Source organism: Anas platyrhynchos, chromosome 10, assembly GCF_047663525.1.
Source record: "Anas platyrhynchos isolate ZD024472 breed Pekin duck chromosome 10, IASCAAS_PekinDuck_T2T, whole genome shotgun sequence".
NCBI classification, from domain to species: Eukaryota; Metazoa; Chordata; class Aves; order Anseriformes; family Anatidae; genus Anas; species Anas platyrhynchos.
In genome coordinates, this window is record NC_092596.1 from 3,132,253 (window position 1) to 3,158,529 (window position 26,277).

Here is a 26,277-nt window from a genome sequence, read left to right on the forward strand (position 1 = left end):
GCTGAGGCAGGGGAAGTTTAGGCTGGACATCAGGAAGGGGTTCTTCACAGAGAGAGTGGTTGCACACTGGAACAGGCTCCCCAGGGAAGTGGTCACTGCACCGAGCCTGACTGAATTTAAGAAGAGATTGGACTGTGCACTTAGTCACATGGTCTGAACTTTTGGGTAGACCTGTGCGCTGTTAAGAGTTGGACTTGATGATCCTTAAGGGTCCCTTCCAACTCAGGATATTCTATGATTCTATGATTCTATGATTCTATGAATATAGCAATGTTTATAAATAAAGCTACATGTCCTGAGGTCAATGTTCCAGTTAACACAAAATACAACATTCCAGCACACAAAGTGCCTGAAACATACCAAACATTTTCTCCTACTTCTATTAATTAAAGCCCAATTATGTCTCTATCTTAATATTCAAATCCTCTTAATGTAATTGCTCCTAACTCCCTGAGACACCACTCTTTATAGACAGGACTTTGCACCAAAGAAATGAAGCATGAGGAAACGTAAAAGCACCAGAGGCAGGACCCTCCCAAGCCTCTGAAACATCCTGTTCTTCACAACAGAACTGAGAAAGATGAAAGACTTGCTACTTTCAGAATTAGTGGTTTCAGCCCTGATGCTGTTACCGGATGCTCCCCTGCAGCTTGCAACAAGTGCTGGTTCTGGTATGAAGTTTATTTTGGTAGGTAACTTTTCTGTAAATTATAATTGAAAAATAAAAGCACAAAGGCTGAATAAAAATATATATTATTTCTGTGTATTTTGAAATGACATGAATTTTGATGTTCACACACAAGATGTTTAGGCAGATGTACCTATAGGTATGTATATACACAGTAGGTTGGTTCTAGGAGAACTTGTGAATCAAAGCAAGAAATTTAAAGAAATAAGAGAACAAATCTGACCACACAAGCACTTAGGCATGGATCCCCCATAGCACAATTCACTGTTTTCAGTGGTGATCCTGCCTTGCCAGGTGTTGTTTTATGGTGCTTTTTGGAAAAGTACAAAGTATTTTACCATGGAGAAGTATGGTATTACAAGTACACAATGGAGAATATTTAACTGACCTTTCACCACCAATTGCATTATTTCTACTTCCTCAGGACTTCATACCGCTTTCCTATCTACACCATCTATACTCCCACTGTCTCATTGTATCAGATTAATGTGTCTTATTGTCCTTGGAGAGAGCTTTCATTTTCTCTTCTCATGACTGGGCACGTCTCCTAGTTCCTGACTACTCAGATAGGATTTGCAGTTTTCCTCCAGCACCAGATGCAGGAATATCTTATTTCAGGAGAGCCTTTCCTTGCTGGACCCAGAGCTCCTGGTTACTGAGAGCATCCTCAAGCCATTGCTTTTTCTGTCTCCCAGTCTCAGTCTCTTCTTCTTCTTCCCCATGTCTCATTTCTTTGCCAGACCAGTCTTGTCTTCTTTTGATCTTCTTTTTTCTCTTTTCTCCCCTGCAGTCCAGCATTACACCACTCTTTATACCTTCATCCGGCCTCAAGTAGGTTTCTTGCCTTCCCTGCCTTCCTACCCCACTGTCCTTTCCACAGATTTGCACCAGGCAGTCACTTTCTCCCACCTTTGCTCTGCATTTTGGCATCAACAAAACCAGCAGAAAAGCATCCCAGCTCTCTGTGCCAGTGCCAAACCCCACCCTGCTCAGCGGAGGCAATTACAGGAAATGTTTCTGTCCAGTCACTGCACCAGCTTGCCAGGGCTGAACATGCTCCAGCATTAGGGACATGAATACCCCCCAAAAGCTGTGGCTGCTGCCAGTGGGGCAGGCGATGGATCTACCACCACCCTGGCAGGGCAGCTGGAAATGGGGGCACCACACAGGGCGCTGTGGCGGCAATTTCGTGACAAGAAGCCTCGCTCACCCATCTGATGCTCTTGCCATGCCTACCCTGCTACCCAACCTCAGTATTTTGTTTTAGCCCATTTCTCACCCCTTTATTACTTTATTTAACACGGCAGGTGTTTTAAAGCTTTATATTTTTGCAGTGAACACCTGTGCATGGTGGGGTGCCCTGGGGGGCGCACCTTCCCTCAGCCCTCCTCACGCAGCCCAGCCTCCCCTAAGGTGCAGGCCGCGCCTTTGACGCCGGGCACAGAACATCTTTTCCCTCAGCCTCGCTTCTGGAAGGGGTTCATATTCGCCCAGAAACACCTCTCCCTTCTGCATGAGAAAGGCGAGCACAGACAGAAACCCCTCAACATCCCTACATGAGGAAGAAGCGGGATCGTGCCGCGGGAAGTCCCGCCCGCCTCACGGGCGGCAGGCTCTCCGTCCGCGAACCACAGCACCGAGCCGCGCCCCTCCCCTCACATGACCGGTGGCGAGGCTCTTGCCGTGCCTGCCTCCCTCGCTTGCCCCTCGGTAGAGCTCCTAGGCCGGCAACATGGAGACGCGCCGGGGCCCTGCCGCCCTCCTCCCCCTCCTCCCCCTGCTGCTGCTGCTGGGCGCCTCCGGTAAGCGGGGGGGAGGGTGAGGCATGTGACGCGGGCAGCGGCCGTGCGTGAGGGCCGGGGGCGGTCGCGCGCGCCTTCCCTCACCGGACCCCGGCTGAGGGGAGACGGAGGTGGGGGGGGGGGGGGGTGTCGCTTGGTACGGCCGTGGTGCCTTAGCCCCCGAGGGGCTGCGGAGGGACCGGGGGGAGGGGTGGGGTGCGGTCCCCGGGTGCCGCCCCCTGGGTGAGGAGCCTTCTCCTGACGCAGCTTCGGGCCGCTCCCTCGTAAGGGGTGTTGTAATACTTGTGCTTGCTTTTTTTTTTTCCTCCTCGCGAAAAATAAATAAATGGTTCGTTCAAGTGGCGCTGATGCGGTTTTATATCTTTATAGCTGTGCGTTTATATATATATATATATATTTGTTTTGTTTTGTTTTGTTTTTGAGGCGGGATCTCCCTCGCAGGCCACTCTGGAAGCATGGAGTATGCCACCCAGAGCTGTCCTGCTCTTGTGGAGCCGGCCTTCTCGCAGTGGCCTTGTCAGCTCCTGCTTTCTTCCCCTTGTTGGTTAATGCTCTACCTACTCTATTGAAAGGTCTTATGCCTAAATGCTAACTTCAGCAACTTTCTGCAGTTGCGTTAAGTGGCAGGCCTTACTACAGCTTCCTGGTTGAGTGGGTGCCTTTATAATACAAACAGCAAAGTGTGCGTATATGTATATAAATAACATCTTTATACCCTATATACATTCCTGTAAATGAATACACTGAACAATTTGTAAAAAGACAGGTTTGTCTCCCAATAAATGTAGCCTTCCTTTTTATTATCATGGGCTTTACTGTCTCCAGCACTGTTATGCAAGCAAAACACGTGAGGAGGCAGTTTGATCCTTAGGTTTTGTGAAGAATAGCTCTTGTGCTATTGCTGCCTCTGTTTTCCAGATTACATATTATAAATTTAGCAATTAATGTAGTCCATTGCTATGCTAGTGCTTCTTGCCAAGTGTGTTAAGTTACCTTTCCATGCCTGACTTTTGATGCATCCTCTAATCAGTTATTTAACAGTAGAACATACACTTTATAAAGCAGGTTTCTTCTGTCACCTGGAAAGAAGTTGTGCTGGACAAAACATATTTTTCCAGTTGTTTTTAGTTGCTGTTGATGTAACTAAATAGGTCAGGGTGTGCAAGGTGCATGTGTGTGTTGGAATTATCTATGTTGGTCCAGTCTACCCCATGAAGTTGCTTACTGTAGGATTTCTCCATTTCTCTTTGCTGTTGCACCTATGCAGAAATACACCCTTTGGAGAAGTTATTTGCGAGCTAATTTCTCTGTAAAGAAAACAGTCTGAGTGCTAGTTAACCCAATCCTTCTGATTAGGGCCCACTTTGTTCTGAGGATATTTTCAGTCTCTGTAAGTATTGCTGTCTCTTTGCTGCTGTCATTTGCTAACTCATAGCGCAAACAGAATGTCACACCTCAGTTACAGCATTCTATACTTGTGTGCCTTTTTATGAAGGTGAAAAAGATGTGCTGTGTAAAATAACATGGAAAAAAATTAAAAATAAAATCACAGCATTACAAAGCAAATTACTGAAGCATCATTATCAAGCTCCTTTTGATTTATACTGTTCTGGGGTTGTGGTAAAATAATTATGTCCTGCACATACCATTCATTATGGCTCAGCGGGGGTGTTTAAGACAGCAGGTGATGTGACCTATAGGTGTGTATATATGGCTGTCCTGGCTGGCTTGCAGTTGTTTCCAAAAACTTAAGGTTTGGCCTCGTTCCTTCTGAAATGAGAATGGGCAGTAACGCAGAGCTGGTGCTCAGGTACAGTAACAAATACCTCCTTAAACGAAGAGGGAGAGTTTTATATTTAGTGTTGCTGAAACTCTAAGCTGCTTCTTGGTAACAAGTGTGTGCTGTATGGGAGTGAATTGCTGCAAAGCTGTTATCTCTTGGTTGCACCAAAGAGCTGTGTGCAGACCTTGCCTGGGAAGTAGATGCACTGCCTGTGTCTGTACAGTATGGGTGCTGTGGAGGTCTGAATTTTATTCAGTGATTAGGTGGCAGAGGAAAGTAAATATTATAAAATTTTGAGAAACAGCAAGTGTTGTGGATAACGGAAATAATATTCAGAACCATCTTTTGATTTACTGGATTGCATTCTCCTTTCCTTCAGTTACTCCAAGTCTAAGTATAAAGTTTTACATTTAGTTAGGGTGAGCATCTGTGCAAATATGTATGCAAATATGTATGGAGAACAACTTTCAAGTGCTGTAGAAAGATCTACAGGCTTCAATGGATCACACAGAAATGCCGCATACAGCAGATTATTGCAAGAAAGTGGAATGAATGGTAGCCCTAAGGATTTTCAGGAATAAAAGTCCCACTGTTTTAGTTTCTGGCGTCTCCAGGCAGCCATCCGTGAGCAACAAACTTCAAAGGTCTGCACAGAAAGGAGTTGCTTTCTTTGAGTTATCTCCTCCTCCTGTTTGTACCTGGCAGTTTTTACATCTACCTAGTACTGCTGGTTTTGGCAGGAGATGGGGAATAGGGTAGTTTATGAATATTTAGGTGTCATTTATCTTCAGTGTTTTTAAGTAGAAACTTCCAGAAACTTGAAAAATATCCTGAGAGAGTAATAGTTTCTGTTCTGTCAAAATTGTTTTTGTTCAAATCGATCGTCTGAAGGAATAATAGATTAAAATAGACAAACAGAGAAATTGTGTGATACAAAACATCTTCTGCTTCATTTTTAATGCCAGAATGGTGCTTCGTCCTTCTGACATAGTCTGTAATTGTTGTGAGAGCATTGTATAATTCTGCAGTGTTGAAGCTCTAGCTTCTACATGTTCTTAGATCTCACTCCAGATTCAGCAAGCAACGTTTCCTGCTCTCCCAGCAATGCTCATGCTTCCAGTTGCCAATGCTGCCCTTCCCTTGTGCTGAAGCAAGCAATCACAGTGATACCAACTTTCCCTGATGGTAGAGGGTTCAGGTGAGCTACTACGGGCTGTGTTGCTGGAGGCAGTAGCCCGAAGTTCTGGTGTACCCTTTCAGCTTTTAAGGGAGGGAGGACATGCTTTTGAGACCACGCACTGAGTGCTGTTGAAGGCTGATCAGTCATTGATCAGAAAAGTATTGGTTAGCAAAACATGCATGCAGTGAGGGCAGGAGGAAGCAAGCTCGCTGTGCAACAGAACCCAAGTTTTGGTTGTGGGTTTTAATTTCCTGACAATGACTGAGGAGGGTAACATGAATAGGAAGGTTGCTTCTGTTAGAATGGTAGAGCCCATATTAGTAGGTCAGAAAAAAAAATCAAGTGTGACTGTTAGCAACGAGTAGCTTTTTTATGGCTCTTTCAGCTTATTGAATCACAGAATCATCTATGTTGGAAGAGACCTCCAAGATCACCTAGTCCAACCTCTGACCTAACACTAAGAAGTCCTCCACTAAACCATATCACTAAGCTCTACATCTAAACATCTTTGAAAGACCTTCAGGGATGGTGACTCCACCACTTCCCTGGGCAGCCCGTTCCAATGCCTAACAACCCCTTCGGTAAAGAAGTTCTTCCTAATATCCAACCTAAACCTCCCCTGGTGCAACTTTAGCCTATTCTCCCTTGTCCTGTCATCAGGCATGTGGGAGAATAGACCAACCCCCACCTTGCTACAGCCTCATTTAAGGTACCTGTAGAGAGTGATAAGGTCACCCCTGAGCCTCCTCTTCTCCAGGCTGAACAACCCAAGCTCCCTCAGCTGCTCCTCGTAGGACTTCTTCTCCAGACCCCTCACCAGCTTCATTGCCCTTCTCTGTGCTCTCTTGAGCACCTCCATGTCCTTGGGCCCCCCCCGTGAGGGGCCCAAAACTGAACACAGTACTCGAGGTGCGGCCTCACCAGAACCGAGTACAGGGGGACAATCACTTCCCTAGCCCTGCTGGCCACACTGCTTCTGATACTAACCAGGATGCTGTTGGCCTTCTTGGCCACCTGAGCACACTGCCGGCTCATATTCAGCCGACTATCAACCAATACTCCCAGGTCCTTCTCTGCTTAGGCACTGGAATAGGCTGCCCAGGGAGGTGGTGGAGTCACCATCCCTGGAAGTCTTCAAAAGACGTTTAGATGTAGAGCTTAGGGATATGGTTTAGTGGGGACTGTTAGTGTTAGGTTAGAGGTTGGACTCGATGATCTTGAGGTCTCTTCCAACCTAGAAATTCTGTGATTCTGTGATTTCCAACCACTCATCTCCCCGCCTGTAGCTCTGCTTGGGGTTGTTGTGCCCTAGGTGCAGGACCTGGCACTTGGCCTTGTTGGACTTCATACAGTTGACCTCAGCCCATTGGTCCAGGCTATCCAGATCCTCCTGCAGAGCCTTCCTACCCTCAAGCAGATCGACACACGCACCTAACTTGGTGTCATCTGCAAACTTACTGAGGGTGCACTCAATCCCTTCATCCAGATCATCGATAAAGATGTTAAAGAGGACTGGCCCCAGTACTGAGCCCTGAGGGATGCCACTAGTGACTGGCCTCCAACTGGATTTGACTCCATTCACCGCGACTCTTTGGGCCCGGCTACCCAGCCAGTTTCTAACCCAACGAAGCGTGCGCCAGTTCAAGCCAAGAGCAGCCAGTTTCTTGAGGAGAATGCTGTGGGAAACGGTGTCAAAAGCCTTACTGAAGTCCAGGTAGACCATATCCAACAGCCCTTCACTCATCCACCCAGCATGTCACTTTGTCATAGAAGGAGATCAGGTTCGTCAAGCAGGACCTGCCTTTCATAAACCCATGCTGACTGGGCTTGATCGCCTGGTTGCCCTGCAAGTGCCGCGTGATGACACTCAAGATAACCTGCTCCATGAGCTTCCCTGGCACTGAGGTCAAACTAACAGGCCTATAGTTCCCCGGGTCAACCTTCTGGCCCTTCTTGTAGATGGGCATCACGTTTGCTAGCCGCCAGTCAGCTGGGACCTCCCCCGATAGCCAGGACTGCTGATAAATGATGGAAAGCAGCTTGGCCAGCTCCTCTGCCAGTTCTCGCAGTACCCTCAGGTGGATCCCATCCGGCCCCATCAACTTGCGCACATCCAAGTGCCATAGCAGGTCACCAACCATTTCTTCATGGATAGTGAGGGCCACATCCTGCTCCCCATCCCCTTCCACCAGCTCAGGGTACTGGGTATCCAGAGAACAACTGCTCTTGCTGCTAAAGACTGAGGCAAAGAAGGTGTTTTCTTCTTTGCACTTCAGCCTTTTCCTCATCTCTCGTCACTAAGTTTCCCCCCACATCCAGTAAACGATGGAGATTCTCCTTAGTCCTTCTTTTTGTGTTGATATATTTATAAAAACATTTTTTGTTATCCTTACTGGCAGTAGCCAGATTGAGCTCCAGATGAGCTTTGGCCTTTCTAATTTTGTCCCTGCACAGCCTCGCAACATCCTTCTAGTCCTCCTGAGTGGCCTGCCCTCTTTACCAAAGATTATATACCCTCTTTTTATAAACCCTCTTTTTTCTCCTAAGCTCAAGCCATAACTCTGTTCAGCCAAGCCAGTCTTCTTCAGCACCAGCTCATCTTTGGGTGTGTAGGGACAGACCATTCCTGAGCCATTAAGATTTCCTTCTTAAATAAGTCATTTAATGAGCTGATTTAAAGTGGTTGGTGAATTTTCTTCCAGGAAAATGTAGATAACAGAGGGACAACAACAATTTGTGTAATGAGAGCAGGGTGCACATTTATGTGCCTGCTCTTGACAAATAGAGTATGGCCTCGGTTACTTGACATGATAGGTAAATGATCTTAACAGGTATTATGCTTTGTCAGGTGGGGTAGTGTATTTGCTGCCGCCATCGAAGCTAAAACTCTTTGATTTTTATTGCTTCAAGTTCAAAATAAACTACGTCCAAACCCTAATTTACTGCCTTGTTCTTAGCCAGAAACATTCTTACAACACAATAGCTATGTGAAGGTGATAACACTAATAAATCACTGGTGTGGTATCGAGCACAATTTCCTGTGCTTCGGAGTGGACTTTTGTCCAAGCTCTGCCTTGGATACTTTTACCGGTGTGCCAGTTTAAGCTTGTCAGTGTATGTAGAGTTTTGAATTCTAGACAGCATCAACAACGGAAGCCTGCAGTTTAGTGTTGTCACAGCCAACTGGCTTGTGTACTGAACTTGGTGCTAGAGGAGAGAACCTGTATGGGGCTGGGAGGAAATCCTCTAATATCGAAGTACAACATGAAGCTAGTTGTGAACTATTGTTGTGTGTTAGAGGATGAAGAAACTCAGATGGCTGTTGAAGAGGACTGTGTGGTCATAGTTACTGTGTGTTTAAGGAAGTTTGCCTGATAAACATGAACCTGAGGTTAGTCAGGATTGATTCTTTTGATCCTTCTGATCTGTCTGTTCTGTGGCAGACTAGAAATTGCAGACAAAAGCAAATGAAAACTGACTATGGGGAAATCCCTCTGTTGAGAGTCAGCCTGGGTTAAAAATCCAGCAACTATAAAAAGTTCTCTTAGATCTTAAATGGAATTTAACTTCCATGTCCCTTGAGCCAGAAATTGTGGAAACACAATGAAGGCACGCCAGTGTCTTTTCTTAGAGGTCAACTTGGGTTTTACATGTTTCATCAATGCTACAATAGTTTGGAGATTGGTCTACAAGCACTACTTTGTTTCAAATGTGGTGTTTGTGCAATTCAATTTATGCAGTTTCAGTTACCAGAAAGCGAATGCTGATTTGGACTATTAGTTTTCATCAGGTAAGTAGACTATAAAACATCCTCTCAATTTCTGTCTAGCCTTGATTATGTCATGGTGGGCTTCCTAGTTTTTTACATTTGTCAGAAATTCAGTGACTCTGATTGTCTCGCAAATTTAATCCAGTCCTGAAATAATTTACCCTACTACTTTATAATGAATCATTCTCCTAAGTGCTTCTAGAAAATGAAGTAAAATCTGTCTTACTAGCTAATAATCCTATTTTACAGGGTTTCTCCAGTCCTATGCAGTGGAAGTAGATGTAAAGGATGCCTCTAACGTTACGTGCTTGTATGCACAATGGATGATGAAATTCTTGATAAAATATGAAACAAACAGTAGTGATTATGTAAGTATCTGAAGCTAACTTTCATTGAGAAATGCATTTTGCCTTGGATAAAACTTTTAAGTACTCTCTTATATTTAGTTTGTTGATTTTCTTGATGAAGTCAGTTAACAATACTCCTAAATATGCATAAGCTCTCAGTTAATAATACAAATAACTGACAATGCCCTATTGCATTTATGTAGAAGGCACAGTGGTCAGACTTGGTGGGGTTTGTTTATCAATGTAGCAGTGTTCTTAACACAAACAGTAAATGCTCAACATAGCTGAGGTTTTCATCCTAGTGAGATTTGTACTTTTGTACTCAAATCTGATGTGGCTCCTCCCTGATACCCAACTCACATACGTTATTGTACAAAATTGTGAAAAAGAACATTGCGCAAGATTATTTTAGCCTATTCCCAGGACGTTTGTAATACCATCACGGGGAAGAATTGTTATCTGAAAACATTTAAAACTTTTTTTCTTCTAGAAAAATGCAAGTTTGGATTTGCCATCTACCGTGACACACGATGGAAGTGTCTGTGGCAATGACACACAAGCTGCACTTCTGGCAGTACAGTTTGGAGGTGGTCACTCTTGGAGTGTTAACTTTACAGAAACTAATGAAACTTACCAGGCTGACTTTATCGTGTTTACCTACAACACCAATGATGCTGCTGTATTTCCTGATGCTAAAAGAAAAGGTAGTATCCAGTGTGGAATCTTGCTTACAAAACAGTCTCAGGTCATATCTCACCTACCTGACCTTGCTAGGCTTTTTCAAAATTTTAAGTATTAAAAGTGTATCTAGTGACTTTGCTGTGTGCTGCCCAACTGTTACTTAGAGTACTTGCATGCTGGATAAGAATGCTGACTATTTAGCTTAACTAAATCTGGTAGTGCCTTTAAACAGAAAGAAAAGGGAATGTTAACCATTTGAACAGCCTTGATTGGTGTGCTGCTAGTATATAACAAGTATATGGAAGACTTACTTGTTTGTGCACTATCTCACCTTCCACCTAGTGAAACAATGCAGTGTTGGGCTTTCTTTCTACTAATGCCTACTAATAATAGGATTTTTTTCTTGAAAAAAAAAAAAAAATAGGTAAAAGAGTTCTCCTTTCTAATGACTTCTCTAGTTCTGGAAGCTTGGTTACTTCTCAGCACTACGTAGCAGCTTGGGTCAGGACATGTGGGTAAAACATTCAAGAGATGTTAGGATTGTTAAAATTAAAAGAGAACTAACTGGAGTTATGTTTAATACTGTGGAATTATAGATAATGTGACACTGCCTATAAATGTAAACAAGGTATTAAAATATTTGTGCTTGTTTGTAGGACTGGTTACAGTTGTTGTAAAGGATTCTATGCATCCAATTCAACTAAATAATGTCTTCGTGTGTCATCATACTACCTCTGTTGAAGCAGAAAATGTAACGCAATTTGTCTGGAATATTACTATGCAGCCTTTTGTTCAGAATGGCACAATTGGTAAAACAGGTGAGCTTTTCAAATTGTGAGTGAGCATTTTTGTATTGTGTTTTAGTGCAGGGACCAAAGTCCTGTAACACAAAAAAAATAATAATCCAACAGTTCTAAAATGTGCTATATTCATTAATGTATAAATATCCTTTATGCCTTTCCTTGTTCCTGGAAAAATAAATTAATATAGCAGACTTAGCTATACATGTATATTGTAAGGTAGATTGTTTTCATGCCAAAGCAACAGACTAATAAAGTGTATTTCAGTAATCGGGGTATTAAACACTACAGAACTATTGTTGTACACTAGATCATTGGAGCTACAAGGTTTTTAACTCTCTGCCTTTTGTTTTCAGTGGTAGATTCTCTGCTTTTAAATAATACAGAGCCTGCTGTAGCTTGTAGTCTCATAGCTCAATTAGTCAGAATAGACTAGCACATTATCCTGCTACCTACAGCTCAATAGGGTTGTTTACTTAGTTTGAAGCAAGTGTGAATCAATTTTTATAACCACCAAGAGTAATTATCTTTGTGGATGTGTTTCAGTTCAGTGTATCAGAAGTAGTATCGCTTGTGGTACATGGATTTAAAACTGTGGGCATTAATAAAATTTCTTAGAATACATTGTAGCAGTTAATTGCTTGTCATCCTGTGCCATAGGGCTGAGTTTTAAACTCTTGACTTGGGGATTAGCAGATTCCCAGTGGGCTTAGATTTCACCAGAGAAATTGGTATTTGTATCGAACTGACCTCTGGGTCATGAGACTTTAACCACCATTTCAATGCTGAAATTTGTGTTAAAACTTCTTTTCAGAGACTAGATGTCATGCTGATACACCCACTGCTGCACCTACTGTTGTGCCTACTGCTGCCAATGTAACTACCACATCCACCACCACTTCATCACCTGCTCCAACCACCGCTCCCAAACCTGTTGAGAATCCAGTCACAGGAAACTATTCTCTTAAATCTGGAAATAAAACTTGTCTTCTGGCTACTGTGGGGCTGCAGCTGAATGTTTCCCAAGACAAGGTGCCTCTCATATTTTAGAATCGTAGAAGAGTTTGGTTTGGAAGGGACCTTAGCAACTATATAGTTTCTACCCATCTGCCATGGGCAGGGACACTTTCCACTAGTCCAGATTGCTCAAAGCTGCATCCAACCTGGCCTTGAGCACTTCCAGGGATGGGGCATCCACAGCTTCTCTGGGCAACCTGTTCCAGTGTCTCACTACCTTCATAGTGAAGAATTACTTCCCTATATCTAATCTGAACTTGCCCTCTTTTAAGTTAAAAAACATTACCCCTTGTTCTATTACTACATTTCCTGGTAAAGAGTTTATACCATCTTTCTTGTAGGCTTCCATTAAGTATTGGAACACCACAGTAAGATCTCCTTGGAGTCTTCTCCAGGCTGAGCAACCCCAGCTCTCTCAGCCCCTCTTCGTAGGAGAGGTGCTCCGGTCTTCTATTCATTTTCTTGGCCCTCCTCTGGACCTGCTATCATAGGTCCACGTCTGCCTTGTGCTGGGGCTTGAGCTGAACACAGTGCTCCAGGTGGGATCTTAGGGGCAGAAACACCTCCTTCAACCTGCTGGCCGCACTTTTTATGCAGCCCAGGGTACAGTTGGCTTCTGCAAGTGCATGTTGCTGGCTCGTTTTGCATTTTCCATCCATCAGTACCCCCACATCCTTCTTTGTGGGGCTGACCTTTGCCAGCCAGTCTGTACTGGTGTTTGAGATTGCCCTGACCCCCGTGCATCACCTTGTACTTGGCCTTGTTGACATACTTGGCCCTGTTGAACCTCATGAAGAAGAGTAGAAAGGTTGTCCAAACTGTTTCTCAGTGTACATGACGCCTCTCTGGCATCAAAATAGTTCTGAGGCATGATATGTAATTAGCTTCAAAATCTTACCTGCATTAAACTTAACTGGTTACTGGAACCATCTCTAACGTCATTAAAGGCCTGTAACTTTCTTGGCTTCTAGGAGCCTGCAGATGCTGTCTTTTCCCCCAGAGGGAGCCAAAGCTAAGCTGTTGTTTTAGGTGCACAAAAGAAACGCCCTGACCTTTTTTTTTTTTTTTTTTTTTTTTTCTCAAGTCAGGATGAGATACCACAGGGCAAGTTGTTTGTATTACCAGCATGTACATGTAACTCAAACAGCCTTGGTTAGGTAGTAGCCAGACTAGGACTTCATGTTGTCCTCTCCTTCATGACAAGTTCTTCTAGCTTGAGACTGCTGTTGACTGAAATAATAAATTCCTGATATTAACTGAGCTCATTTGACATGGTATGTATTTCAGCCTCTTCTGATCAACATCAATCCGAAAACAACTAGTACGGACGGGACATGTGGGAACACATCAGCTACTCTGAAACTGAACGATGGAAACAGCACATTAATTGATTTCACATTCATTGTTGTAAGTAACTTCTTTTATTTTTTAACTAAGATTTAACTTTTAACAGCATTACATGATGAGCATTTTTGGTTTAAAAAAGAAAACACTTGTAACTTGCTGGTGGTAGGCTGCTCCCATATAGGAAGTGGAAGTGGCAGCTTTCTGCCTCAAGACAAATGGATAACTGGGATAAAGTTGTGGGAAATGTAAGACTGGTAAATGTGATAGGCTTTGGAAAGCATGTGTTATTAAAATTAAAAATGCAGATTGGCACACTGACATTTGGTTCTTGCTTGTTAAACAGAATGCAAGTGCAAGTGTACGAAAATTTTATCTGAAAGAGGTGAATGTTACACTACTCAACCACCTGAATGGTTCTGGTAAGAAATAATACCTGCTTTAAAGCAAGTGTAAGCTTTAATTCTATGTCTATATTTATCATTTCCTTCTGAAATAAATGCTACTGGTGCTTACTGTTACTTCCTGCTTTTAAATCTTTTAAGTGGGTATGAACCAAGTATCAACCACAAATGGCTACAAAAGTTGCTCTAAACAACAGTGTAGGTTTGTTTTTTCCTAGGCTTCTGTTCATGGAGCCTCTTTTTGATAAATATAAATCAGGTGGGCTTCTGTATCACAGTTCTCAGTAAAATATTTTTTTGAGGTATGAGATAACTGTCGTGTCCACTGTAAAGCTCTTTGTCTTTCTTGATCCATCTAGATTCAGCTCCTTAGTCTTATGAATGAGTTAGCATCTTTCTTGCATTTAAAGTGTGCGTGCAAATTCCCTTTGTTTTTTTCTTCCCCTTTGTTTAGTCATTTTAAATGCAGATAACAACAACTTCAGCAAGTGGGATGCTTTCCTTGGTAATTCCTACATGTGTCGAAAAGAGCAAACTCTCGAGATTAATGAAGATCTTCAAGTACATACTTTTAATCTATGGGTTCAACCATTCCTCGTGAAGGAAAACAAGTTTGCAATAGGTAAAAGTTCTTTCTTTTTATTTGATTGTTTTTTTTTTGCAATAACTCTTGCAATGCTTGCAAAATTCCTACTTGCTAAAAAGTACTAGAGCTGGTCATAAGTACTTTGCTTTTGAAGCTCTTGTCCCACTGGTTTGGTTTTTTTATATACATGGAATGAATTGAACTTCTGAGACTGACATTCCAGTTCAATGAAGACTCTCAGCTTTGTTCTCATTATTTGAAGAAAAAAAACAGTCTGCTAGTTATGTTGGTTCTCCCTGGATATAGAAATGCTGAAGAGGGACTTAGCATTGCCTTGAACAGTAGGTTAGAAGTTCTCCAATATCTTCTTGACATACATACAGCTTTTTGTAGCTTAAATATATAAGAACATGAGATAAAACTTCAGTGGAAGACATTCTTAACACCATTAGGCTTTTCTTTTCTTTAGACCTGTGGGTCTAAGGAATAGGAATGTTGTGGAAAAATGAACTGACAGACCTACTTTTGGAAACAGTCTTGAGTATCCAAGACCAAAGAAACAATCCAAAATGATTGTTTGCTGCACTATCCTGATTGTCTGGGGAAAACTGGAATGGCTTAAATGACCTAATTCTTAACCTTTAGCGTAGCCTGGTATTCAGACTGTGCTTCGTGATAATACTTGTAGATTAATCTGTAGGTAAATAGACTGGGTGCAGATTTTTTGAACTATTTTTCCTCTTTGTGAGAGGTAAGTAACCTGCCTAGATATAAACAGGGTAAGCAGTATTTACTGCAATACGCTGTATAGAGTTAGTTCCATTTTACGTTGTAGTTCCAGTTGCAGCTGGCTGCTGCTTCTTCCTTCTAGCTAGCAATTTCATCTCACTGTAACGTCTCTATTCTACATAGGTTTTCAAAACCAAATCCAGGTGTTACTTTATTCTTAATCAGTAAATGTACCAGACTTGCCTTAAGCATGAAATAGGTAAGCCTGGTTTTGTCTTAGCAGTAGAAGAATGGCTGATCCATTTTCTAGTACAGACCTTGTGTACATGAAAACTTGTACAGCAGGACAATTCCTTTAGTTTGTTAGCTTATCAAATGTTCCAAATGATTATAAGGATTAATATATGCTAGTAATACCCATGTGACCTCTACAGTTCTTTCTCTCTTAGTATAAAGATATATATATAATAATACTTGATTTTGAGCATCTTCATATTAAGGAAAATAGATTTTTATACCACACTTGGCAAGTATTTATTCCTTGTTGCAAGTATTTATTCTTTATTTATTCCTTGTTGCAACCTTTCTCTCATCTACAGCCCAGGAGTGCTCGCTGGATGATGACACCATTCTAATCCCAATTGTAGTTGGTGCTGCACTTGCTGGCTTGATTGTCATTATAGTGATTGCTTATATAATTGGCAGAAGAAAAAGCTATGCTGGATATCAAACTTTGTGAATCTAAATGTAATCACTGTTCTGATTTCACTCTAAATGAAGCAAGTGCAAGTCCAAAAAAGCCCCAAACCTTAGGACTAAGTGCTAGCCACGGCTAATTGGAGTTGGGAAACAAAGGGAGAATGTTTATCCCAGATGAAGCAGAACTACGTTCTTAGTTTTCCTGCTTTGGAGAAGACGACGTGGGTTTCATAGCTGTTCTGAAGATGTTCAGATACCACTATTGGATACATTGCTAGGCTGAGTATTTTATTTTGGAAGAAAAACCACTGAAGTGTTTAGGATTCATTTCCACTTTTTACAAATTGTAGCCTGAAACTAGAACACCTTCCAAACTGATGTGCATTGGGCAGTTCCCAGGATTGCATAGGATATGTACTTGCTTCTCCCTTCTGTGTTCCTTACTTGTCATAATTGTCAGTTAAGTTGACAGCATTAGTCACTATGTTGACTCACGTAGTACTTACGGATTGTATGATGCCCAGTAATAACTTTGTTTTTCATAGAGTTGAACTTCAGGCTGGTAATTAAGTGGTGTTTTGAAGTGGCAGCAGTAACTTACTTAGCTTTGATGGAGTTTGAGTAGTTTACTCCTGCCTTGGTGGTTTCAGGAACCATTCCCATACCCTGGCTATACAAACAATGTGGGTAACGTATGCTTGCCAGGTGGTTGATGTGTTGGAAGATTTCAGTGCAGTTTCCAAATGCGTTCCAAAAATAAAAAAAATATTCTGTTAGGCACTGAATTCTTCATCAATTCTTCATCAGTTTTATACCTTGCCAATCTCCTGAAATAATTCAACTGAGGCAGATTTCTGCTAAAATCATGCAGGCTTTTTTTTTTTTTTTTTTCCTGGAATCAGTTTATAGGGAATAACTGGTCTAAATATTCCAGAACTTTAAAGTGCACTTAACTTTATATCATACCTTGCACAGAACTGGTCTGTCTTGTTGCTTTGAATTACCATTGTTTAAAGATGCTTTAATTTAATGAGCCAGTATCTGTTGCTGCAACTTGAGCTGTCTTTAAATCTTCATCTTGAATGGTTCTGTGCTAATCAAAATCCATATAACAATTGTCTGCCTTTGGCATCCTCAGTGTTTAATGTACTTTGTGTTTGATTGTTTGCTGTGTACCATTTATTACCGTTAAGAATGCAAAAGCTAAACAAGTTTGAGATAGACCAATTACACCTATTTTTCCTTGCTTTGTGGAAAGGCTAACTAGCTTAAAAAATGCAGTGCAAATGGACTGTTCTTAAGCTGCAGCTCTGTCAAGTCTAACCCTTGCTGCACTTTTTTTTTTCTGGCCTCCTTGTGCTGCATTTTTTACTGCATGGAAAAAAAACTGTTTTTCTAAAATGTGTGACCTTTTTGCATGTGTCATAACATGAGCTGCCTAAACTAGTCATTTAATGAGCATAACGTCTCCTCTTTAGAATGAGTTCAGCTTGCATCAAAGCTGGTTTAGTGTTTTATTAGTGTTTTCTAGGCTTGTAGAGATGTCTGTGGCATGTTTGTGTACAGATTTTTTCTGAAAGTGTATTTCATAGACTTATTTGATGAAAACAGTTTTACCTTGACACTAGCTAAGGAAGCAAAAATGGGTGGATAAAGCTTACTATAGCTTGTAGTCTGCAGCTTGAATTTTGCATCAGTTACTGCATCATTTCAATGAAAGTGGGGAAATACTATCAGTTTAATCTCAAAACAGGCTTCAAGACTTTACATTTTAATTAAAAACAAAATCAAATAGTGGATCTAATAACTTAATCATATTAATATATCATTAAATGCGGAAGTTCCTATAGATTTTTAGCATTTTCCTGACTGAAGTTCATTGTCACCAGTTATACCTGCATTTCTGTTATGGAGTAGTCACCGCACTGTATTCATCTGATCATGTGCATTTTTGATCTCCGCACGATTTCCAAGTGACAAAACAGAAGATCAGTGCAAACTGCTCCTAAAATCCAACAAAACTAAATGCACCTTTGCAAAAACCTGGAGCTTGATCTTTGTTTGCAACTATACTGGCTGAGAGATTAAAGTGCTCCTAGACTGATGTGCAGATAACTGGTTCAAAAAACATCTAAGTTTCACCTGACTGCCTGTTGTTATAAAACCACTAGTTTTCCTGTATGTATTGATCCATAGGGAATTGTCAACCCTGCTCAACATGTGCTCTAAATAATAAAGATTGTTCTGTTTATTAAGGAAACTTGTTCATATTTTTTAACCGATTTGAAAACAGACATCTTGTATTACCTTTTTTAAAAGAAAATAAAATAAAGGAGTAAGGCCAACTTAATCAGTCTACATCTGAGATTCTGTTATGTAACTTGTGAAGGTGCTCCTCAAAGAGTCCTCAGTTGCCTGTGTCTTAATGCTTTGTTTTGTAGCACATTCTGCAGTGTGCTTGGGTACAATCCTCTAGCAGAAGACAGCTTGAGAACTAATTGAGATACTGTGTCCCATTCATCATTTGAAATTTACTTGTAAACTCTTTCGGCAATTGTTGCTCCTTCCAGATAAGATGCCATTACAATTTCATTTTTGCTAGCCATCTTAAACTGGTGTACAGTTGTGAGTAGTTCATTTTTGTTTGTTTGTGTGTTTGTTTAACTTGCCTTGGAAAATGAAGTAAGTCCCATCATTTAGCAAGAGTGGGAAAGCATTAGGGACTCTTCAGGGAGCTGGTTAGCAGCTTCATCCTCTAAGGCAGAAGCTATGTTGGTCCTCTCTGTGCTGACAGTTCAGATAACAGTACTACTAAGCACTTTGGCTTTTTCTGCATTAAGAGAGACACTAGTCTTCTCTTTACTATACCTCTTGCTGGCCTGTGTTGTGAACTCCATGGTGATATGATGGGAGGAAAAAGTACAATCTAATCACACACCCTTTCTTCTTGATTCTAGCCTGCATTGCATATGCTATCATTACATTAAAGCTATCTTCACATCTGCTACCTAAAGACAAAATAATGTTAGTACCTTCTGAAATGTAAGCTGAGGTCAGCTGAAGCATTTTAATGTGAACAAATATTTTAATAGGATCTCGTTAAAGAGCTTAGCAGTTTCTGTTCCTGAAGCTGTAAATCAAAGTAAACCTAAACTATGATGAGACTGCAGGCATCAAACTGCCATCACCTTGTCAGTACATGTCAGTCTGGCTGAGTCTGACAAATCTTGAAACAAGCAGCAATTACTGTTGTCCTATAAAAAGTTTTCTTATCTTGACTGTAATTATATCTCCAGTATTGCTCTCTATCCTGGAGACTTGCAGTTGGTAACTGGTCACTGGAAGCCTGGGTGTACAAAGGGTATACAATACTGATAATTCTTTATATAGTAATACACAGCTGCTTTTCAACAACATGTATCATAGAATTATGAATCTGTTAGTATGATGTTTGGGAAGGGAGACTATTGCTACCGTATTTTGGGGAGGGAAGAGGAGGACAAGGTTTTCTGGATGACTGTCTTAATGCCCTGATGGGGAAAGGTTAACTGTTCTAAATAATTAGAGGGTGCTTATAGTATTAAATATTTCTGTTGAAATGCATTTCTTTTTCAAACTTGCCCTTTTTCTATTTAGCTGAAGACTGCAGCCCAGAGGTGGACAACTTCATTGTACCCATAGCAGTAGGAGCAGCTCTGGGAGGATTAGTTGTCCTAGTACTTATGGCTTACTTTTTTGGCCACAAGAAACACCGTAATGCCGGATACGAGCAATTTTAAAATGGGAAAGTTTAACTTTTTGAAGCAAATTAATAAAACTGAACTCTAAAGACTCAGAACAGCAGCTTGCTTGCACAGTCAGACAAATTATAGGTTAAAACTAGCACCTGGCTAAGAACTGATGTGGAATTTATTGTCATGGTTTATGTTTGAATTTTACGACGTGCAGAGATTGTGTTCTAGTTCTCAGTCAACTGATGAATTAATTTCAGTTCTTCTAAAATACTACACTTCAAATTTCAGAATTGTGAAGACATGCAGTGGCATTATAAGACAAACAGTTTTGTTCTGGTCTGTGGAAACAGCATTTAATGTGTGTGCTTGTGGATGTTGAATGTTAATGTATATAATCTATCATGCACTGCAGTTTGTTTTAATTAGTATTGACTGTGCCTTATATACAGATTACTAAATATGAAAACTGTGCTTTAAGATTTCTGTCTTTTAGCTTAAAGATGCTGTGGTAGTAGTCCTTGAAAAGTTTTTGCAGCTGATGAATGCTTCCTTTTAAAAAGTAAAAATAATAAACACTATGGTGTTCTCTATTGCATAGCCTATACCAATAGAAACATTACAAAGTTTTGGGCTATTAGTTGCATCTCATGATTGGAATTTAAAAGGGAAGCTAGCTTTTTATACCAAGGCTAAAAGTCTTGGTAGCCAAAAATTTCACTGTGCTGGACTGTAAGTGAGCTAAATCAAGACAGTAAACTTCCCATAACTAAGGCTGATTGACACTCAAATGGTTTAAATATCCACTTAAGACAATAGCTGATAACTTTTGATAAAGCATTGAGTGTGTGCATGATGCATATTCTGCTCTAAAACTTGAATACATTCTAAAATAAACTTAAGCAAAAAGGAAATTTCTAAGGAGATGCTTTAAGAGCCCCAAAGCCGAGCACCATCACAGTGATGAAGCAGGATGCTGATGCTGAATCTCACTGAACATACCATTTCTCAGCACCACGTGAGTGGAGCCCAGCCCTCTCTTGAAATGGGTGAAGAATGCTAAGCTCTGCTTCCGCGTGTGCTCCAGGCTGCGTTTGGAACAGAACCCCAGCTGTGTTTGCTGATACTTGCATGAGTGTTTGTGTGTGGAGTTGGTCGCATACTTTCCACCTGGTGTGTTGAGAAGCACTGCAGTGTCACAGCTGTCTCCTCTCTTCTGTTGATTTCAGTTAAGGTCTGCCTAATTCTCAGCTGATAATGGTAACCCTTTTCTTGTACTTGAATTGAAAATAAATAAAGTTACCCACTCAAAAAGAGCGTCCCTCAGTATTTTCCGCTCAGTGCTTTCAGCATTTGACTCCTGGCTGCCTTTTGAAGTCTCCAGTAAGTTTCTACTTTCAGTTACTTCCCTGGCTCCTCTGTTATCTCTCCATGTCTGAAGCCTGGAGCAGTGTTGGTGATCTGAGGGTTTGGGAAATCGCTTGGACAAGACAGCAGTATACCAGTCTGTTTTATGTTGCTTTATTGCTGTTAACTCAGCTGTAATTAGCCAGGTGTAATTAGCTAGCGCATGCTCAGGCTACAGTCCTGTCTTCATGTTTCTAGTATATCTAAGGGGATGGTGCACTAAAGCAAGATGAAAGCTAATGTACAAATCAGGAGTATTTTATCTATTTTACAAAGCAATGTGCATAGTATATATGTTTAAAGAAATACGTCTTTATCAATTTTTTACTTAATGGTGATGTTACTTCAAATGTATTATTTACATAATACAGTAATATGTATTAAAAAATGTAAGCATCTGCTTGTTCCTTGCTGTACTTGGATTCTAATGCTTGGTTTCCTTCACTAATTTGTTCTCATTTGCTTTTCTTTTTCTTTGTTTTTTTTTTTTTTTTTGGTTCGTTTGTTTTTTTGTTCTTTCTGCAGCCGAAGAATGCCTTGCTGATTCTGACCTGAACTTTCTTATTCCCATCGTGGTGGGCATAGCACTTGGCTTCCTTATTATTCTTGTCTTTATATCTTATATCATTGGAAGAAGGAAAAGTCGTACTGGCTATCAGTCTGTATAATCTCTTAGTTCCGTCTCTGCTGCCACCCCTCCTGCTCTTCTTTTCCCAGACTCACTGATCTACCCCTAAAAAAGAAAAGTTCATAGTTTATTAAAAACAACCCACATGCATCACGACAGAATAACTTGCCATGATATAAATTGGAAATTTATTTGAAGTCCCTGTATGGTTTTGGAGAAAGTAAATGTTCTGAGGACCGTAGGACTGAGCAGAGTTGATATGTGCACAAATGAGAAATGTGATTATTTTGACTACAGACAACATCTAAGAGACTTTTTCTGTTGTTTAATCTTTTTATACGAGAAAATTTCTAGTTGTGTACAGCTTATCTCAGATAATGCTGAAGCTAAAACCATGTGATAATTAAAGGTATGAAAAAGGTAGAAAACGTAGAAAAGGATTGTACACGCTGTGGGAGAAGACTACCAAGATCTTAAGACTTATAGTTGGAGCTTGGCTTATGGCTGTTGTCTTTTCTCATCGCTTTACAGCTTTTTCTTGTGAACCAGTCTGAATTTCCTGTTCCTTCTGAATGTAAAGGTAATACCTGGCATCACTAGTAAATCAACCTAATACGAGAACAGCTTATTCTTCTGGTAAATCCACGTGTTTAAGACCAGTATGAAGAAGTTGGTTGCTAACGTGTGTGCAGTGGCTTTGCACTAGCATGTCTGTGCACTAAGATAAGTCCTGGTGAATTTCCAGTACTCAGAGAAGTCAGCAGCTAATGTTTTTAATGTGTTTTCCTTCTTGCTCTGAGCCCAGTTGTGAAATAAGGATGGGAGGGTGGTGCTTCACTGGCAGCAGCTTGTCTCAGTTTGGATTCTGTGCACAGAGGAGAAACCTTGCAGCCTTTCAGCCCTGCTCCATATGAGGCTTGGCTGTTCTGAGCACTGACTGAGAGTACGACTTTTTCAGAGATTCCTGCAGCTCCATTAGAAAACGCATGGATTAGTAGGGGTTCACTGAAAAGCTGCAGTCTAGGAATGTGTTTATAGGATTAATCTGGCTTTAACCTTCTAGTTATTACACACTCAAAAATGTTTAGCAGTGTAAGGGCACAAACTTTATAGTATGAGAAATGCTGACCATAAAGCAGAACCTTCAAATATATTTCTGTATATACATACATACATATATATATATATATATATATATATATATATACACACACACACGCGTACACTAAAGAAAGTGGCTTCTGAAGGAAAAAACATCTGAGGTTGCTTTCTTTGTTACTTCTTTTGTAGTTTTGTTCTGTATCTAACCTGTTTCAAAACAGAAGCTAGACATTTGATGTTGAATTAGTCTTTGCTCCCACTAGGTTCATGTTGATAGATGACAGAAGCCTCTTTCAGCTTCTTTGGTCCAGCAAGGCAAAAGCCTTTTGCAGTTTGTGAACCCTGTTCCCATTTTCTGTGGGTGATTTGAGAGCTGCTAGGTCTGCAGAGAGGTGCTGGTGGCTTGCGGTGTGGTGTTCAGTAAATCTGCTTACTGCTTAGTGCACTGCACCTCTACCTATGCCATGAGGAGGGCACCTTCAATAACTCATCCATAAAGGAGACAGTCAGGAACATTGTTTAGTAGCTCACGTCTGTTCGGGGAAGGGAGATTGCTAATAAGTTAGTGCTGATTGAGAAATACCTGTGTGTTCAGTTATTTCTGTCCTCAGTGTGACCTATTTCTGTCCTCAGTGTGACCTAAGCTCCACCTGAGTCTGACATACCTGACTTTTACGCTGCAATGGGTCCTGGAACCGAGCTGTCTTCTTTTTTTTTTTTTTAACGGAGTATAATTTTTAATGCTGCTGACTCAGATTGGGTTTCAGTTTTGATTGTCATGGTCTTTTATGTTGTATCTTTGCTATCACAATACCTGATCTACCTGCCAGAGCTGAACAGTGAATTATTTTGAGGCTGGCAATTTCTGCATAACACCTGCTTGTCGAGGGGCATCGCTTCTCTGCTGCCAGAAGGTGGATTCCAGCCACGGTTTCATGCTTAGGTTGCAATTTTGCATCGCTTTTTTGCATCACATTCTAGGTTGTTTTATTAAAATGTGGTGAATTCCTGGTTGCACACACACATATATTTTATATATGTGTATATATAATAGATATTTATATAAAAGACTATTTTGGGCTTCAGTAGAAGTCAGAAATTGAGCCAGCACTTAAAGGTTGTTGTAGCATGAAGAACGGTGTGTACAGCTCTCCAGATCTTGGAGTGACAGTTTGAACCTGCTAGAAGCAGAGTATGTGTATGGCAAATAAAGTTAACTCTGGTGGTTGTAAACAGAATCACAGAATCATGTAGGTTGGAAGAGACCTAGTCCAACCTCTGACCTAACACTAAGAAGTTCTCTACTAAACCGTATCACTAAGCTCTACATCTAAACATCTTTGAAAGACCTTCAGGGATGGTGACTCCACCACTTCCCTGGGCAGCCCGTTCCAATGCCTAACAACCCCTTCGGTAAAGAAGTTCTTCCTAATATCCAACCTAAACCTCCCCTGGTGCAACTTTAGCCCATTCCCCCTCATCCTGTCGCCAGGCACGTGGGAGAACAGACCAACCCCCACCTTGCTACAGACTCATTTAAGGTACCTGTAGAGAGCGATGAGGTCAGCCCTGAGCCTCCTCTTCTCCAGGCTGAACAAGCCCAGCTCCCTCAGCCGCTCCTCGTAGGACTTCTTCTCCAGACCCCTCACCAGCTTCATTGCCCTTCTCTGGACTCGCTCAAGCACCTCCATGTCCTTCTTGTAGCGAGGGGCCCAAAACTGAACGCAGTACTCGAGGTGCGGCCTCACCAGAGCCGAGTACAGGGGGACAATCACTTCCCTAGCCCTGCTGGCCACACTGCTTCTGATACAAACCAGGATGCTGTTGGCCTTCTTGGCCACCTGAGCACACTGCTGGCTCATATTCAGCCGACTGTCCACCATCACTCCCAGGTCCTTCTCTGCCAGGCAGCTTTCCAACCACTCATCTCCCCGCCTGTAGCTCTGCTTGGGGTTGTTGTGCCCTAGGTGCAGGACCCGGCACTTGGCTTTGTTGAACTTCATACATTTGCATCAGTGTAAGTAGACATGCAATTTCCCAGAGATATTCCAAGGGCCTTTTTTAACATGCCTGGGTCTGGCTGTTGGTGTGACAAAAAATAATTGTACATTGGTACAGCATCTGCCAAAGGACAGTCCCTGCTGCTTTGTGAATCCTTCCACCAGGCAGGCATGGAATGGATAAATAATCTTTCATCCTGTTGCTAGCTGGATAGCTGTTCATTTCATGGTCTGAAGCACAGAGGGGTTTGTTTCCTTTCAGGATCCTATAGAAACAGAAGTGCTTCTAAAGATGTAAAGCAGTTGGCAGGCTGGGAAACATCTGTGGTTTTAACTTAGTTCTGATGTCAAAATTAGAGCAACTATCACTGCCGTGCCTTCATGGGCAGAGGCTGTTTTCTGTTAGTCAGAACAAGCCCTTTTGGGTAAGCTGTGGAGGAAAAAATCATAACGTTGCCCTATCACTTTTCAATTTCATGTGGATAATCACATCTGAGGAAAATTAACTCCTAAAATACCTGTATTTAATATTTTTAAGGGTTATTAAGAAATAGGTTTTGCCAAAAGGTTGATTGTGATATTTGCCGTATAGTGAGACTTGCTGTACTGGACTTCTAAACTCTTCAGGAAGTTAATCAAATGCTCAAAATTCAAAGATTACACACATTACATTTGTATTTGAAAAACAGTCCCTAGCTGGCCAGCAGAGCCCACAAAAGTTACAAATTACATTTGTTACATTTAAATGTTTTAAGAATGATACCATAGAGTTAATTTTACTGTAGTTACTTTATTTTTAATACATAAAAGACTTCTTAGAGTCTTATATAGATCAAAAATGATGGCAGATGAATTATCTGGACTAGAATGTAGGACAAACATACCATAATGCTCTTGTTCAGTCGGTAAGTAATTTTAGTAAGTGTGCTTTCCAAGCAGTACGTTATCCTAAGGTGTCCTGTCCTGCTCATAGCTGATAAGAGAGATGAAATATACTCTCTGTATGTTAAATGTGAAGGTGTATAATAATAATAATAATAAAAACTCATTTTCCAAAGAATCAAAACTGCTTTAAATTGAGTTTGAGTGTCTGTAGAAACAAAGTGTTTGGCTGTAATAGATGCTGAAATCACCACTGCTTTGTCCTGGGGAACAAAGATAGCCAATACCTCTATCGACATGAACATGGATTAAGCCTTGTAATGCCTCTCTGAGCTAGCTCAGCCCTGCTTCCACTTGAGGAGGCTGGGGATGGAGCAAAGCAGGGGCTTCCCCAGGGAGGAATATTTTTCACTGGTGCTTCTGTGCCTGAGCAGGGGAAGGAGGAGTTGTGAGCTGTGACAGGGAGAGAATAAAGAGCTCCTTTCAGTTGTCCCCTGCCCAACAGACTTGAGAGAAGTACTGAAGTGAGGAGGGAGAAAGGCACTTGTCTGCCTGGGAACAACTGGAAAGGTTCAAGGGCAAATGCTGCCCTATGTGGCTTTTGCTCCAGCACCTGGCTGCATGAGGTGCTGAGGCTCCTAGGAGGCGTCCTGAGATTTGTCATTTTCACTTCTTAGCTATTACTGCAAGCATAATCCA

At 41.4% G+C, this 26,277-nt stretch overlaps 1 protein-coding gene across 3 annotated transcripts; it reads left to right on the forward strand.

Moving 5' to 3' along the window:
* Positions 1–2,320: 2,320 nt before the first annotated feature.
* LAMP2 (lysosomal associated membrane protein 2) lies at positions 2,321–25,740 on the forward strand. Of its 3 annotated transcripts, none has more exons than XM_027464978.3 (9): positions 2,321–2,490; positions 9,472–9,590; positions 10,060–10,273; positions 10,907–11,068; positions 11,865–12,082; positions 13,355–13,474; positions 13,758–13,833; positions 14,270–14,437; positions 21,493–25,740. In XM_027464978.3, the coding sequence occupies exons 1-9, from the start codon at positions 2,421–2,423 to the stop codon at positions 21,633–21,635; spliced, it is 1,290 nt and encodes a 429-aa protein (XP_027320779.1). In that variant the 5' UTR covers positions 2,321–2,420; the 3' UTR covers positions 21,636–25,740. The 3 variants fall into 3 exon arrangements, with proteins under 3 accessions (XP_027320779.1, XP_027320778.1, XP_027320780.1); XM_027464977.3 differs by lacking the exon at positions 21,493–25,740 and adding an exon at positions 19,466–20,874 and having other exon boundaries at positions 2,323–2,490; XM_027464979.3 differs by lacking the exon at positions 21,493–25,740 and adding an exon at positions 15,730–18,179 and having other exon boundaries at positions 2,324–2,490.
* Positions 25,741–26,277: the final 537 nt, after the last annotated feature.

What these genes read in the sequence shown, in the direction of transcription:
- LAMP2 (XM_027464978.3), top strand. Translation starts at nt 2,421, where the DNA reads ATGGAGACGCGCCGGGGCCCTGCCGCCCTCCTCCCCCTCCTCCCCCTG. An exon ending in TGGCACAATTGGTAAAACAG is followed by an intron (nt 11,069 to 11,864) that starts GTGAGCTTTTCA and finishes ACTTCTTTTCAG; the next exon opens with AGACTAGATGTCATGCTGAT. An exon ending in CAACCACCTGAATGGTTCTG is followed by an intron (nt 13,834 to 14,269) that starts GTAAGAAATAAT and finishes CCCTTTGTTTAG; the next exon opens with TCATTTTAAATGCAGATAAC.